Source organism: Spea bombifrons, chromosome 12 (genome assembly GCF_027358695.1).
Source record: "Spea bombifrons isolate aSpeBom1 chromosome 12, aSpeBom1.2.pri, whole genome shotgun sequence".
Classification (NCBI taxonomy): Eukaryota; Metazoa; Chordata; class Amphibia; order Anura; family Pelobatidae; genus Spea; species Spea bombifrons.
In genome coordinates, this window is record NC_071098.1 from 33,536,593 (window position 1) to 33,553,949 (window position 17,357).

Genomic DNA, 17,357 nt, shown 5'->3' on the forward strand with positions numbered 1-17,357 from the left:
GAAGCTGAAATCGGCCAAAGTTATCAAAAAATTACAAAAGTCCAAAAATAACCAGATATAAAAATTCTACTCCATGCAACCCCCCCACACACAAACATTCTACTCCATGCCACCCCCCCCACACACAAACATTCTAATCCATGCAACCCCCCCCACACACAACATTCTACTCCATGCAACCCCCCCACACAAACATTCTACTCCATGCAACCCCCCCCACACACAACATTCTACTCCATGCAACCCCCCCACACAAACATTCTACTCCATGCAACCCCCCCACACACAAAATTCTACTCCATGCAGCCCCCCCACACATTCTGCTCCATGCAACCCCCCCCACATCATTCTGCTCCATGCAACCCCCACACACACAACATTCTACTCCATGCAACCCCCCCCCACACACACAACATTCTACTCCATGCAACCCCCCCACACAAACATTCTACTCCATGCAACCCCCCCACACACAACATTCTACTCCATGCAACCCCCCCACACAAACATTCTACTCCATGCAACCCCCCCACACACAAAATTCTACTCCATGCAGCCCCCCCCACATCATTCTGCTCCATGCAACCCCCACACACACACAACATTCTACTCCATGCAACCCCCCCCACAACATTCTACTCCATGCAACCCCCCCACAACATTCTGCTCCATGCCCCCCCACAACATTCTGCTCCATGCAACCCCCCCCCCACAACATTCTACTCCATGCAATCCCTCCCCCCAAACATTGTACTCAATGCAACCCCCCCCCCAACATTGTACTCAACGTACCCGGGGCGGGGCCCACATGTCCCGGTCAGTCCCGGTCAGTCCCGGGATTGAAACGCAGTCGTTTTTTTTCTGACGCGTAGGAGAGAGAGGCGCCGTGCGGTCGCTCATGAAGTTTTCGGCATCCGCTCGGCGCCTCTCACTCTCCTCCGCGTAGCCTCCAGCTCGGTCCCAGTGCCGGCATTTCCTACTGAGCGCCGGCATATGACGTCATATGAAGCAGCCCGCATCGCGGCAGAGCAGGAAGGCAAAGGCCTCGCAGGACTTCTACAAGGTATGTAAACTACGGGGGGGTTAGCTAGTGAGAAGGGAGAGAGGGGGGGTTAGCTAGTGAGACGAGAGAGAGAGGGGGGGTTAGCTAGTGAGACGGGAGAGAGAGGGGGGGTTAGCTAGTGAGAAGGGAGAGAGAGAGGGGGGTTAGCTAGTAAGAAGGGAGAGAGGGGGGGTTAGGTTAGCTAGTGAGAAGGGAGAGAGGGGGGGTTAGCTAGTGAGAAGGGGGAGAGAGAGGGTGGTTAGCTAGTACATTATTTATGTTTACCTGCAGATACAGGGTTTGTATGTCTTATTCAGTTGATAAATACCCGCAATGCTGTTTTTGAGCTGTACCTGCAATGCTGAGTTTATATGTGATTTTCAGTTGATCTATACCTGCGATGCTATGTTTCCATACATTATTATTGTATACCTGCAAATACATGATTTGTATGTCTGATTCTGTTTATTTAATTTAAACTGAGTTCACATGTGAATTCCAATTGATCTATACATGCAAAGCTGGGTTTGTGTGTTCATGTGTTGATCTGTGCCGGCTATGTTTCCATACATTATTTATGTATTCCTGTAATTATAGGGTTTGTATGTCTTATTCGGTTGATCTATACATGCAAGTGCTGTTTTATGTGTTTATTTGATCTTTACCTGAACTACAGGGAGTAAGTAAAAGAGTGGTATGGCTTAGTGAATGAGGGGACAAAGGGATTCTGGGGATGATTACGGGGGAGAGGACTTCTCAGTGTTACGGTAGGGTCAGAAGGAGAGAAGACTGCACTCACTCTCAGTCTTCCCCTAATCTGCAGTGAGCGTGGAAATCATATTTTTTTGCGTGGTAGCGGAGGGAGCGATTGCATGCTAGGGAGCGTGGCCCGGGGCCCAAGGAAATGCTTGCGTGGGGTCAATTTTTTCAGTTTAAAATATTTATGTATATTGTCAGCAGCGTCTAGTGTTTCTGTATACATCAGCAGCACACCTGTGTGTGTAAGCTCATGCGCTTTATAGTGTGTCCCTGAATGACAGAAATAAAATGTGGCCACCCTATGCAACCCCCCCAAACATTCTACTCCATGCACCCCCACCTTCCACACACATTCTATTCACCCCAAGTACTGCAGGGGGCAGCACTTTACACGTCAGCCAGCAAAGGGTTAAACATTCATCCTTGGAGAAAATGGCTCATGGTCAACCTAGTCTAGGGTGCAAGTGGAGCAGTTACCATGGAAATCATAACACTTCCTATGGATTGTACCACCATTAGCTCCAGAATTGCCCACACATTTCAAGCACATACACCCTGCAGGGTAATAAAGGTATTTCCACCCCATCTCCACCGATTTAAACCCAAGCCCTCTTACTTAATAGCACAAAACACCCCAAAACAGCCCAAAACCAGCTCTGGGCAGCAGAAAAGTGAAAAATGACATGAAATCCTCAAACCGTCAACACCGCCGCACCCCCCGTGCCAAGAAAAGCCCTTACCCCAATCCAGCAGCCGGCTACGCGCTCCCCGCCATTCTCTCCGTATAAATAGAGGGCTGTTAATGAGCTCATTTATTAATTAACAACAATTAACCCTTCTCACTCTCTAAAAGACTTTATATGAGCGTGGAGGTGGGATTACGGAGTGATGGGAGTTACTGATTCCCTTTAATGAATAATCCCTTTTCCCAAAGTGTTCCTGGGGGCCCCTGGGTACATTTTAACATATTAGAGCCTTATAATCTTAGCTTTTTAACCCCTGGGTTTTTGGAGAATATGCCATAAATCAGGAACAGGATACAAGACGCATGAATACATTAGAATAGGAGGTCCTTGCCCCAAGAGCTTACAGTCTAAGTAAGGGTTAGTGTTAAACCGTCTGGCATTTTCATATATTCTATGCTTAGGAGCGCTTCCCCAGGTGAGACACGTATTTAATTGGCGTGTGTGTAACACGCTACCAGAATAACAGTGACCGTTAAGCGTGGCCAGCTTGTTTTATTGCTCCGGAAATCACCTCGTTTCTCCTCCGGGATTCTCGTTACCGGAGCAACGGGAAGAGTTTGTGGAATTTTAAGAGTTTTCCTTTCACCATCTTGTGGGTATTTGGCTGCATCCGTTACCCGATATTTACCGACATTTTCTAATATTTACTGATATTTAAGATATTAACTAATATTTACTAATATTACTATTTACTGATTTTTCTAATAGTTACTAATAATATTTACTGATATTTACAAATATTAACTGATATTTACTAATATTACTATTATTTACTGATTTTTCTAATAGTTACTTATAATATTTACTGATATTTACAAATATTAACTGATATTTACCGATATTTACTAATATTGCTATTATTCACTGATTTTTCTAATAGTTGCTAGCAATATTTACTGATATTTACAAATATTAACTGATATTTACTAATATTACTATTATTCACTGATTTTTCTAATAGTTTCTAACAATATTTACTGATATTTACAAATATTAACTGCTATTTACTAATATTACTATTATTCACTGATTTTTCTAATATTTACTAATAATATTTATTGATATTTCTAATATTAACTGAGCTTCTGGGACCCAGTTTGCTGTTTTGCCTGAACTCGTCTAATCCGCACCCCGGATATCTTCGCTTTCCAGCTGTTGTTTCTGAAACATCCGGAAAATCGTCCAAAACTCGCGATTTTGGATATTAACTTTCTGTGTCCTAATTAGTAAATGAAAGCCGCCAGGGGGTCCCTGCCCTTAACCCCTGTATCCTGGGAGCGCTTTCTGTCCGTCTGTTTACTCTCCTGCTTTTTGTCACTTATGGGGTTAAAGATAAAAGCCGCTCGTCATTTGATTCCCGGAACGGCAGAGCATCGCGCCAAAGTCCCGGTTATCTAGGGTAAACTGGCCCTCGGCATATGGCGCTACGCTGCGCCGCTCTCTCCATATATCGTGATACCGTTTAATAATCTCATCTCTGCAAAGGTCTCTTTTTATATTTAATGACGGGATCGCTACGCTCTCGCCCCCCAGTGCACGGCGCTCTAATCCTATTTTACCGAGCTCCATAAACAAACAATTGACAAAAGCCGATTAACCAATGAAGATGAGCCACGAAGCAGTTGACCCCGGAAGGTTAAGAGGGACCCTAATATCTCATGGTCATACACCAGGGGTACCCCGAAACCAAAGACCCTCCAAGCGCCGGATAAACGCAAAATGAGAAGAAGTCGATCGCTAAAAGTGGAATCCACATTCGATTCTAAACGCGGGTGGAATGATATGCTTTATTAAAGGCAGCCAGGAAGCGAAAGGTTAACCCGCCCGGGCGAGAGGATGAGCGCCCCGAGCTTTGAATAATCACAAGATTCAGATGCAAAGTCGTCCTTCCTGTCTGCAGCGCGATAAACCCGGGGAGGAATTAGCGAGCGGCCGGCCTCTTCTTTCTGTTTTACGGCCTCTTCTTTGTCTCAGGGAAACTACATGCAAATCAGTGGCCGTCGGGGCCAAGAAAGAAAATCCCTTTATATTTGTTCGCTGGATTAGCTAATTCAGGGGCAGGAAGAGCCCCTCGTGTCTCATGCAGATTTATGAGACGTGCCAAGACGTCAAAAGACTTGTTTCCTAAGGAAAGTAACAAAAGGGGGCAAAAAGTTTGGCAAGACTAGGAGGCAGATTTTATTAGTAATAATACGGAAAGCTTCAAATGTGTAGCTGCCGTGTAGTAAGAGGACAGGCAGGTCAATTCACTAAAGGGTTAAATCAACGTTACAGAGATAACGCAGTTTTGATACAAAACTGAGTTTCTGTTGAGTTGGATGGGGAGAGCCTCCTGTTGAGTTGATATGGAGACCGTCCTGCTGAGTTGATATGGAGAGTTGGAGATCCTCCTGTTTAGTTGATATGGAGAATTGGAGACCCTCCTGTTGAATTGGATATGGAGAGCCTCCTGTGGAGTTGATATGGAGAGCCTCCTGTTGAGTTGGACAGGGAGAGCCTTCTGTTGAGTTGGATGTGGAGAGCCTTGTGTTTAGTTGATATGGAGAGCCTCCTGTTGAGTTGATATGGAGAGGCTCCTGTTGAGTTGATATGGAGAGCCTCCTGTTGCGTTGGATATGGAGAGCCTTCTGTTGAGTTGGATATGGAGAGCCTTCTGTTGAGTTGGATATGGAGAGCCTTCTGTTGAGTTGGATATGGAGAGCCTTCTGTTGAGTTGGATATGGAGAGCCTCCTGTTGTTAACAAGTTGCTACCAAATCCTCAGAGAACGAGCAACATCACGAGTACTACGAGGTAAGTAAAGGAATGCGCGAGGACCGAGGCGGAGTCAGCGGTGACGTTACTTTCCGCACAGTGCTCCTTGTTCTCATCAATACAAGCTGCGTACGCCATTACAAACGGAATATAATTTTGCTCATGTACACTGTGAAAGAGATGCGCCATTGGGCCCTTGGCAAAGATGGCCACGTCCTCGCCACCATGGGTTTCTGATTCCAGTGGCACTGCTGACTGGGCACGATAATCGGGAACAGCTTTTGGGGAAATAAACAAATCATGAGTAGAAATAAAAATACACCAAAGACGCCTCCCTGGGAACTTCCAGACTCCGGCTCTCTGGAGCTCTCCCTCTACGGGAAGCCGTATTACATAGGTAGGTGGGACTGATCTCATCAGTGGGAGGCTGGCATTGTGGGTGGGTGTGGCCAATAACACCACTGGGGGGGTCTGCTACCTTGAAGGCGGGGCTAGCTCCAACCACCTTATATTTGTTTAGGGTGGGAGGAGGAAGTGGACAAGGGTCGGGGAATGGGGCATCTCTAACCACTGCTCCCATGTCCTGGAGCTTTCAGGCCGTGATCCAGAGAAGCAGCTATTCAGGCCAAACTCAGAGAGTTCCCAGATATGCAAGTAAATCCCAATAAAAGCAAGTTATTAAAGGCCTAATTGCCTCAATAGGGAGCCCTCCTTTAGTACACTGGGTTGGGCCCATTCCATACTGGAAATCCTCCTGAAGACCCTGGTTACTGGTGGCTTTTTCACTTACTAGTATCCACTCCTGAGATATTTTCCCGTGAGCCTCCCGCCAGTTTGAACCCTGGTCCGTTTCCGTACAAGATGGCGGTGTACGGTTTTCCATCAACGTCACTTAATGCAGCAGCCAGACCTAAAAGCAGAGATAGTAAAATGAATGTCTTCTCCCAGATACCCCGGGATGGGCCTGTGTGCCCCACATTGTCCTGCGAAGAATATACCGAGTAATATTTAAACCAGCCGTGCAGTAATGATACCCCGGAGAGGACGCTGCGGGTTATTCCTGTATTTTGAAGCCTCCACGCACTCGCACTTCTCTGTAATTCGGTGTTCATTTAGCGCCCCACTGTGGACCTGAACAGTACTCGGTACCATTAACAGGAGGTATTGTTAACAGGTCCAGCAGCTGTAAAATATTCTGATTTGGGGTACCTACCTAATACAGGGTTCCCGCGAGGGGGGTATCCGCCAAGGGTAAAGACATGGGAGTGGTCGGCGGTCACCACGGTCAGGGTGTCCTCCTCTGAGGTCAGATCTCCTGCCACCTCGATGGCCCTGTCCATCTCCACAGCCTCGTGCAGTGATAGGCTGGCCTTACCCGCATGGTGGGCGTGGTCTATCCTGCCCCCTGGATTTCCAACAAAAAGACACATTTGAGGATCTGGGGTATTTGGAGGCAATATACCGCATGAAAACAGGGTTTAGAGCTGTTCTTTGTAAAGGATCACAGGAGTGATGAGGGGGTAATTGCCCTTCTAGAGGAAAGCTGGGCGATGAATGAATATTGCTGCACTTTCGGGGTATATATATGTATATACAGTGTGTATGTATATGTTTATGCTTCCAAGATGTGTCTTAGGCTGTATTTTCCCTATCATGGGGTAGTTCCTAGGGTATTAATGCCCTCTAATCTGCACCTTCCACCAGAAGGAAAAACCCCTGCGGGTTCCGCTGCAGGATCTGGATGGCGTGATGCACCATCTCGGACAGCGAGGGGTCCGTGGAGTTCCTTCTCTCCAGCTCGTAGCGCAGGTCGCCGGGTTCGAAGAGACCTAAAAAACCCAAACGGATTAATACCAGGGCACAAAATTCTACATAACAACCCCCCCGGGGGCAACAAGATCCGTCAGAAGGTTGGAGCAACTTTCCATGGGCTTTTGTTTGTGTCTTTAAGGAGGTGCAGATCATGATTCCTGACAGACCCTGCGGAACGCGCTGTAAAAAGAGATACATCCTCCAGGTTTTACACAGGTTGGACTTTAAGGCTGGTTCGGGGTGCTGGGAGTTATTATTATCTTTTATTTATATAGCGTTTTAGTTAAACACATGCTGGAGAGCTGCCAGTGGCTCACACCCAAACTAAAGGGTGTGAAATGTGGGTGCGATGATTGTTTAAATATAAACACGGAAACTACTAATCCGAGCGCGAGATGAAGCAGCAGGTGAGAAAACTCTGCTTTACACAAAGGGTAGTAGACACCGGGAAAGTACTTCCAGTGGACAAGGTTGACCAGTCGGCTCTTTTAACGGTGTATCACACTCAACGTGATGTGACTCCTGATGTGATAATCCCTGAAAAGACGGTCCTGTCACCCTGACCCAATAAGCCTTTTCAGCGAAACGCGTTGGTCTTTGATGCTCCGGAATAAACTACTTTAGTGCTAGAGGGGGAGCGCTTTACTAAATTTAGACTTTTGTGTCTCTTTAACGTATTTTTTTCGCATCAGGGTCGATAGACACTCACCCAGCAGATAATCCACATTGTTGGGGTCCAGATTTATCAGTTGACTGCGGGTCCAGACGTAGCGTGACACCTGGGGCAGATACAGTACAGTGAAGCTGACGCAGAACCTGCTGGACAAACCATGGGCGAGAACACGGTTGTCCAGCCGAGGACTCTTAGGGCTGCTATACGGGCCCCTGTCTACCAGAGAACCCGTTGAAATAATCAACTCAGAATTACAGGGTAATTGCAGAATGGGCTCCATACACCGACTGCCCCTATCATGAGAGGCAGGCATGAGAGGGAAAACTTTATGACCCCCCCAATCATACAAATACCCCGTGGCACCTTGTTTGGGTCTTTTTTCTCTTCCCACGCTTTGACCAGATTCTGTCCATCAAGCCTTGTACCGTTGGACCTGGGATCATCCGGAAACTCTACATCCGGGGTCCCCCACGGGAACATGTATTTCCTCCCCCCTCCAAGGATCACCTGGGGGTCAGAAAGTAAATACTGAATGGCAGTTAGAGGGTCAACAAGTATTTTAAAGACCCAGCCATAGAATCCTTCTAGCATTCACCCAGCAGCTATACTAATATCAAGCCTCTAAAAATCCAGTGTTTTTTTCAGTGAAAGGCCCCCAGAGAGCCCCCACGGACAGACCCCCTGCATGTATTGCAAAGTTGCACTTGCCTAGATAGGAGGTAAGTGGCCCTCTGCAGGGCAGCAGTCAGGGGCCCGGCAGGAACTTAGAAATGCCCACAAAGAAGACAGACATCCCAGGTCCCTGGAGCCCTGTAACACCAGCCACATGGCCCCTCCGAGGCAGGTGCCTCTCACCGCAGATTGTGATTGGCTGTAGTTAGCCCACCTCAATGTCGGGTACATTTTCCACCAGTTGCCAGGCGATGTCCTTGCAGCCCTCAGCAATGGCCTCCGGTGGCATGTCGCTGTCTGAGTACCAGTCTCTGTCTGCGCTGTGTGCGTAGGCAGCAGCCGGAGTGGCGTGGGTCACGCGTGTTGTGGTCACCACCCCAACCGACTTCCCTAAGGACACACATAGGGTCTTATTCACTAAACAATGAGCTGTAGGTGAAATAATAATCCCACTTGGACTCCTCACTCGGCAGAGCTGGGGCACCAAGGGGTGTAAAGTCTACCTTTATTTATATACAAAGGAGGCGACAGGCAGCTCCGTACCGCCTAAGACCCCATGGCGGGAGCGAGCACCGGATGTGAAGTTAGCGTCTTAGGAAATACCTATTGAGTAAGAGTTTTCCACCATTGCTATTCATGGCCACGTCCAACACCCCAACACCCTGGTGTGTCGGGTTAGTGGGGTGGGTAGGGCAGAAATAACTGTTACACCTGTCCAAAAGCCAGCCCTGGGGAGATTCCCCGGTTTGCTGAGGACTTGCCTGGTGGTTCCCCGCTGGTGGTCTTTGCCGTCTCACCTGCATCCTTTGCCCATCTGAGGATGGATCGGACCTCGTTCCCTTTGGACGACCTGCAGTTTCCGAGCTCCGTGGCTGCGCTGACCCCCAGGGTTCCTTTATTGGTTTTTACCCCACACAGGAACGCGGTGGCAGTACCGGCACTGTCTGGCACCTGAGCGTCCGTGTTATATGTCTGTCATGAGGCCAACAGAGACATGTTAGGGTTTTCACGGCTGGAGGAAGGCAATAGTTAGGGTTAACACCGCGAGGGACCCTGAAAAAGCTAAGAAGGGTAAGCAGGATCCAGACTCTACTACCTACAGCCCCTGGTACAGACAAACGCTTCTTAAATGCCCCTGCACCCCAGGCCAACGATCTCTTTTTCCACAAACCAATTATTTATTGTCCCTCAGCCAATAAATAACTATAATTCATATAATCCAGAATTTGAGATCACCCGCTGGGTGACCCGGTGATCACCGTTTCAGCAGGACTTGTGTCACTGATTACAGGGCTGTAGGAAATGTAACCCAATGAGTGGAGGAGGAATTACCCCCCCCCCCCAGGCTCAGCTCTCACAAATTGATCCTCCTGCCCCATAGGCGTACAGACAGATTATGCTGGGAATCTGGTCCAGTGGAGGCAATTAAGGTAAAACCCGCACCCCGCGGCCCGGTACACACAGGAGGAGGCAGGGCACGCCGAGCAGCTCCACAGCTACCCCGTCTTACTTTGGACAGGGCCACGAATGGGAATTTTTCCATTTCCAGCTGGGTTTCTTCCCCGCTCTCTCCGGCCAGCTGTCCCTTCAGTATTCGGGCCGCCGTGACAGTGGAGACCCCCATTCCTGCAAAAAAGAATGATGGGTGAGCATGGACCCCAGAAACACCCACAGCTTGGTGTTGGCCCCTGACAGCTCTGTGCAGGCCCTGCAAGGGGAGCCATACTGTGCTAATGACATAGAATATCACGGTCCGTATCACTAATTCCTCCTAACCACTTAAACTGCCATGAAATGGGATTAACCACCCGATTTAATACGGCTTTTATATTTAGCAGTGGCCCCTGTCACGGGGCCCCAGCTCTTAACACCCTCTGGTAGCTCCGCCTCTGGTAGCTCCGCCTCTGAGGAAATCTGATGCTTACAAAGGAATTGCAGGAATTAGAATATTTTACAGCTTCAAGTAAATGGGTTTTGGGTGAATTGAGCAAATATTTGAGCATTCTTTAGAATGTAAATACGTCTGTCACATTTTCACTTTGTGGTTTTGCTTCCTTCTTCCTTCTTTGTCTCGGAAAGTAATTGCCAAGAATCTGCTGAATCTGGTTTCTAACAGCCGGAGAGTTCATGGAAAAGGTAGAACAAAAGTCATCGTATTTAAACCCCGGGCCGGTTTCACTGTCCATGTGAGAAAAGGATGCTGATTTTGGGTGTGATTTACACGCCTGGTTCCTGAGCGCAGTCACAGCAGTCTCTTGGCACCTGATGAGTCTAAAGATCCTGCTAAACGGGACAGTTTGGTGCTTCTGTCAGGAGTCATGAATTATTAAACCATCACACCCGACCAATCCTTCTTCAATCAAACCCCACTGGATTGCGCAATGTCCTCCAGCACAGAGCTAACCTTTCACAGAAGTCACGTCTCATACATGCCCCTAACATGTTTACATGTGCCTCACGTAACAGTCAGTGTGATTTCTGGGTGACCAATACAAACTCCCGCTTATCAACACAACCTCCAACAAACCAACATGACCTCCCAATTATCAACAAAACCCTCTAACTCACCAACATGACCTCCCAACACAACCTATAACTCACCAACATGACTTCCCAATCATCAATACAACCTCCAATAAACCAACATGACCCCCCCAATCACCAATACAAACTTCCACTTACCAACACAACCTCCAACAAATCAGCATAACTTCCCAATACAACCTCCAACATGACCTCTTAATTATCACCACAAACTCCTACTCACCAACACAACCTTCAACTCACCAAAATGACCTCACAATCACCAACACAACCCCAACTCACCAACATGACTTCCCAATCACCAACACAACCTCCAACAAACCTACATGACCTCTCAATCATCAACACAACATCCTACTCACCAACATGGAGCTCCACTCAACAACACAACCTCACACTTACCAACATGACCTCTCAATGACCAACACAACCTCTCATTTACCAAACCAACCACCAGTGGGTGGCGCTCTACTCACCAACATGACCTCCCAATCACCAACAAAACCTCCAGCATGACCTCCCAATCACCAACACAACCTCCAACTCACCAACATGACCTCCCAATCATCAACACAACCTCCAAAAAAACAACATGACCCTCTCATCATCAACACAACCTCCCACTCACCAACATAATCTCCCAATCACCAACACAACCTCCTACTCACCATGGTGCCCCACTCACCAACACAACCTCACACTTACCAACATGACCTCTCAATGACCAACACAACCTCTCATTTACCAAACCAACCACCAGTGGGTGGCGCTCTACTCACCAACATGACCTCCCAATCACCAACAAAACCTCCAGCATGACCTCCCAATCACCAACACAACCTCCAACTCACCAACATGACCTCCCAATCATCAACACAACCTCCAAAAAAACAACATGACCTTCTCATCATCAACACAACCTCCCACTCACCAACATAATCTCCCAATCACCAACACAACCTCCTACTCACCATGGTGCCCCACTCACCAACACAACCTCACACTTACCAACATGACCTCTCAATGACCAACATAACCTCTCACTCACCAAACCAACCACCAGTGGGTGGTGCTCCACTCACCAACACAACCTTACACTCACCAACATAACCTCTTAATCACCAACATAACCTCTTAATCACCAACAAAACCTCCAACATGACCTCCCAATCACCAACACAACCTTAAAAAACCAACACAACATCCTAATCACAAACATGAGCTCTAAATCACTGACACCTACCGTCTCCGAGGAATATAATCAGGTTTTTTGCTGTGTTTGTGTTTAGTTTTTGGAGTTTTAAAGACTGCTGTAGGGTCCGCTGGGCCTGGTCTCTCCAGTACTGAGGGTCCTTCTCTCGATCTGAAATCCAAGCAAAGGCGGAATCACCAAGGATTAGATCTCAGAGATGCCACAGAGACCCTCATATGTACAATTTCACGGTCGCTGCACATATAACTTGTATCGCTGAGTTTATGTGGGAAGAAACAAAACATTTCTGAAGGCACTTTAAGAAAGCAAGAGATGAGGCTGGTCTGGGGCAATACCTTATAATGACTTGTTGCCCAATGGCTTTAATGGAGTTAATCTGGTACATATCCCTACCTGGGAATGAGGACGATGAGGACATCTCCACCATGGCCAGAAGTATTAACAAGGAGAGCACCATTCTGCCAGTGCACAGCACCCCCAGGTAACAGGTGTGCGGAGCAGTGTGCAGTGTCCCCCGGCCACAGGTGTGCGGAGCAGTGTCCCCCGGTCACAGGTGTGCGGAGCAGTGTCCCCCGGTCACAGGTGTGCGGAGCAGTGTCCCCCGGTCACAGGTGTGCGGAGCAGTGTCTCCCAGTCACAGGTGTGCAGTGCAGTGTGCAGTGTCTCCCAGTCACAGGTGTGCAGTGCAGTGTGCAGTGCCCCCGGGTCACAGGTGTGCGGAGCAGTGTGCAGTGCCCCCGGGTCACAGGTGTGCGGAGCAGTGTGCAGTGGCCCCGGGTCAGAGGTGTGCGGAGCAAGTTGTGTGTCTGTTCTCTTGGATGTCACCGCTGCCACTGCTGGCACGGGGTGGATTCACGGGGCAGGGTACTTGTCTATTGGCTTTAAACTCTTCCTTACTTTGCAACAACACGCCCCGGGCCAGCAGTATAGGGCAACGATCCAGCAACCATGAATCTTCCAGCTTTGTCACCTACCGACTGCTTATACTCTCGTCATCCCACGGGCTGGTGCTCCCAGCTGTACTGCTTTGAGGATGGTTCTCACCACCCAAAGATTTTTTCCATTGGTGTTTTAATTGTTTTGTGGCGTACAGCTGAGTTAGTCGTGAGGCACCAGTTATCCCATGTCTGGATCCGCCTCTGCTCCATCTATGAAGCCTCTTGTAGTGAGAATTTGACAGGTCAGATGGCTCTTACTTAAAGGCAGCATGTAAATCCCTGCATTAACAGGCTGTTTGCTTGCCTACCCTGTACGTTGTGAAATATATAAAGAGAGCAACCCCCGGGCGTCACTTTACGTGTCCGTCACCCTGCAGAGCACATACTCACTGGCAAAAAACACATCCAGTCTGGAAAAGAAAAGGTTACAATAAATGACATTTTATTTGTTTTGTTTTAAAATGTTTATTTTACTCATTCATTCAACTCCTTCATTCAGCGCGTCAGACAGGAAGTACGAGAGAGCAGAGCGCCATCTTGTGGAGAAAATAGGGACTGCTGGTCAGCTTTGCTGAGACTTGAAGTGCAGCCTATATCCGTCTTTATTACGTCTTATCAGTCATTCTTGAGGTCTTGGAGCTACGGCAGAGGTGGGGTATTCTGGATTAACGGCCTCTGGGGTCCCGGAGCTACAGCTTCTAGATTTTGCTGTGGAGTTTATGGAGTTAAAGTGTATCTATGGGGTTCTCTAGAGATACAGCTTCTGGAGTTAAAGTGTATCTATGGGGTTCTCTAGAGTTACAGCTTCTGGAGTTAAAGTGTATCTATGGGGTTCTCTAGAGTTACAGCTTCTGGAGTTAAAGTGTATCTATGGGGTTCTCTAGAGATACAGCTTCTGGAGTTAAAGTGTATCTATGGGGTTCTCTAGAGTTACAGCTTCTGGAGTTAAAGTGTATCTATGGGGTTCTCTAGAGTTACAGCTTCTGGAGTTAAAGTGTATCTATGGGGTTCTCTAGAGTTACAGCTTCTGGAGTTAAAGTGTATCTATGGGGTTCTCTAGAGTTACAGCTTCTGGAGTTAAAGTGTATCTATGGGGTTCTCTAGAGTTACAGCTTCTGGAGTTAAAGTGTATCTATGGGGTTCTCTAGAGTTACAGCTTCTGGAGTTAAAGTGTATCTATGGGGTTCTCTAGAGTTACAGCTTCTGGAGTTAAAGTGTATCTATGGGGTTCTCTAGAGTTACAGCTTCTGGAGTTAAAGTGTATCTATGGGGTTCTCTAGAGATACAGCTTCTGGAGTTAAAGTGTATCTATGGGGTTCTCTAGAGTTACAGCGTCTGGAGTTAAAGTGTATCTATGGGGTTCTCTAGAGTTACAGCTTCTGGAGTTAAAGTGTATCTATGGGGTTCTGGATTTCTATCTATGGGGTTCTGGATTTGTCTCCGCGCTCGTATGAGCGGAGTGCGCATGCTCATCTCTTTCTGATTGGCCGTTCATTTCATGTATCGTTAGGGTTGCAGGGAACTGACAGACATTTTAACCTCTAGAAACCAATAAGAAGGTTCGTTTTCCTGGTGGAGGTGAAGCCACACAGTAGACGCCTCTATAAGATTCTGCTTTCCCCGAGACGTTGAACCCAATTCCACGTATCTGGGCTCGGGGCAAATAAGCGGGGAAATTGGGCTTTTTTCTCTTATCTGCCATTTCTGATCCTAAAGCCTGGCTTTTGGATCCGTTCGCTGCATTATAACACTCGCCCCAGCTGCAAATGTAAATGAGAGGATAATTACGGCCTCCCCATTCCTCTGTCTGTCGGCGGGCGGCTGCGTCGTCGGTTATCGCTGACAGCTGGCCCCGCCCCCTCGCCATCCGAGCCAAAAACGTATCAAAAGGAATCAATTTGCAGGCGGATGCAGAAGCTTCGTGAAATTAAACTCTTTGTCAGGATTTGGAAAATTCAAATAAGGAAAATAAGTCTGATGAGTAAAGTCGTTAGCAGAAATTAGACGTGGAACAAGGGGGGCCGCGAGAGCCGCGTGTCTGCCCCCCGCGGGGGGATGTTCTGGAGCATTGTCTGGTTCTATTCTGCAAGATGGGGAGCAAAACGATCCCCAACGGTGCGGTGAAAAGGGTCCAAATTCTGCCCCAGCAGAGGGCACAGGGTGGGTTTAACTGCCTCCCATATTAGTCTCTAATTGAGAAATGCGTCGGTGGGGCGGACATTTTTCTGGTTAAATGGCATAATTCTGGGGATTTCTGGTGAAGAGAAAAGATGTCTACTTTTTGCCAGTTTGGCTCCTATTTCTTGTCCTCAGGTGAATGATTTTCGTCTCCTTCTGTCCATAATGAGGATATTTGTGGGGAATTACGAAGTGCAATTGTTGTAGAGAAGCGGTGCAATCACCATAGCAACCGGCAGAAAGGTTCAATCATAACACTGCACTCGAATTTATAGCGAAGCCCCATTTTTTGTGCTGTGAGTGATATGATTTGCTGGCCGTATCCTCACCTCTGTGGCCGACATTGAACCCCCGGGATGACTCACCTCCCCCACGTGTTAGGACTGGCCCCCCGGGAGCGGGCACACAGCTCCTTCCCACCCACAGCACTTACTTTCAGCCTCCATTGCGCTCGGCACATGACAGCTTAATGGTGCGTATGAAATGATCCGCATTCAGCCGCTGACAGACGGAGCTCACGATTCCAGGAAACCGCCAGTCATCGCAACCAAACCCCCCCAAAAGAAATCTCTCCCCCGGGGGGGGCATACTTAACCCTATCCATGCGCGACCGCGAAGCGCGTGAAAACGTGTTCACCCGGCGCGGAATCTGTGAAAATCGGGAGACGTCGGGCTGCGTTTTGGTGCTAAAGAGCTCAATTATCACCAATTGAGTAAATTACTCGGGTAATTAGCTAACGAGTCAACAAGCGAGAGGCTGCTCGAGTGCAGCGGGGGGGGGGCGCTAGTGCTGCGGAACCGGCCGTGCGTCAGAGGACGATTAGACAATATTCCGAGACCATTATCTGCGGGAGAGGAGATTACGCGTGACGTAGAGCGGGGGTGGGGGGGTAAATGCGGATAATAACCCCTATGCTGACAGCCATATTAACCCACGAGAGATGCACGGGGGGTGGGGGGTAAATGTGGATAATAACCCCCATGCTGACATATTAACCCACGAGAGATTAACCCACAACATAAAACGGGATACGCTGGATCTTCACACAAAGCTGATGCTTCATCCTCTCCGCAGCCCCATCGCTGGCTCCGAGGAAGACCCCCCATGACATGGAGGATGAGTCTCTGAAGGGCGTCCTGGATCCTCGCATCCATAGGTTTGATTCGGCCGTCCAAGCAGAGTAATTGGGAGGACTTCATTTGCATATGTCTACTCTCTAGGAGGACTTCATTTGCATATGTCTACTCTCTAGGAGGACTTCATTTGCATATAGGTATTCTATAGGAGGACTTCATTTGCATATGGCTACATTCTAGGAGGACCGTGTAACCCTGACCCACAGAGCTTACACTTGCTCCCAGTGCATTTCTCGCGGGTTCAGCTCAGAACTCGTCAGAATTCGCTCTCTCCCGAATAATTCACACAGAGGGAGGCAGTTACTGCGCATGGATCACGGTCAGCGCAGAGAAACGTCGGGGAAACCGTCCCGAGGTCTAATCAGAAGTCCCACGTTTTGCGATGTTTCACCTTCAGAATAGTCCTTCACTGGGTGAGGGTAGCGGTGGCCTCCAACCTGCCCCCCAGACGGGGTAACTTCTTCCCCTCTGTTACAGAATAAAATGACTGGGTGATTATTATGCAAGAAACGAGAGGCAGCTGCGCATGCATTGCACTTGCCGGATGGGCTCATATGTGTCTGATGGGTCTCGATATATTTGGGATCTGCGCATGCGCTGAGGCGGCTGCATTCTGGGTGTCAGGGCAGGTGTTTTTTCTCGGACTGGTGGGTTCCAGGGTTCCTTTCTGAGGTCATGGCAGAGCCCGGCTCCCTGCACGTTAATGGGGGGGGGGTGGATGGTCTCACAACATGCGGCTGAGAGCCCCCGGCGATCGCTGTCTGCATCAGCTGCTCTCACCACGTAGAGGCTGAGCTGGAAATAGGACAGAGAGCTGCAGCACTTACTCAGCTTCTCCATCCAGCAAGGAAAGGGTGAATCCCCAAACTGTCTGCTCCAATGGCAGAGCC

At 48.4% G+C, this 17,357-nt stretch overlaps 1 protein-coding gene across 1 annotated transcript; it reads right to left on the bottom strand.

Moving 5' to 3' along the window:
* Positions 1-5,306: 5,306 nt before the first annotated feature.
* Positions 5,307-12,671, bottom strand: LOC128469778 (alkaline phosphatase, tissue-nonspecific isozyme-like). The gene is made up of 11 exons (XM_053451572.1): positions 12,608-12,671; positions 12,245-12,364; positions 9,968-10,083; positions 9,255-9,429; positions 8,672-8,847; positions 8,149-8,292; positions 7,822-7,891; positions 6,995-7,129; positions 6,514-6,705; positions 6,091-6,210; positions 5,307-5,578 (listed from the first exon to the last, which is right to left on the bottom strand). Exons 1-11 carry the CDS (start codon positions 12,669-12,671, stop codon positions 5,307-5,309), a joined length of 1,584 nt encoding a protein of 527 aa, XP_053307547.1.
* Positions 12,672-17,357: the final 4,686 nt, after the last annotated feature.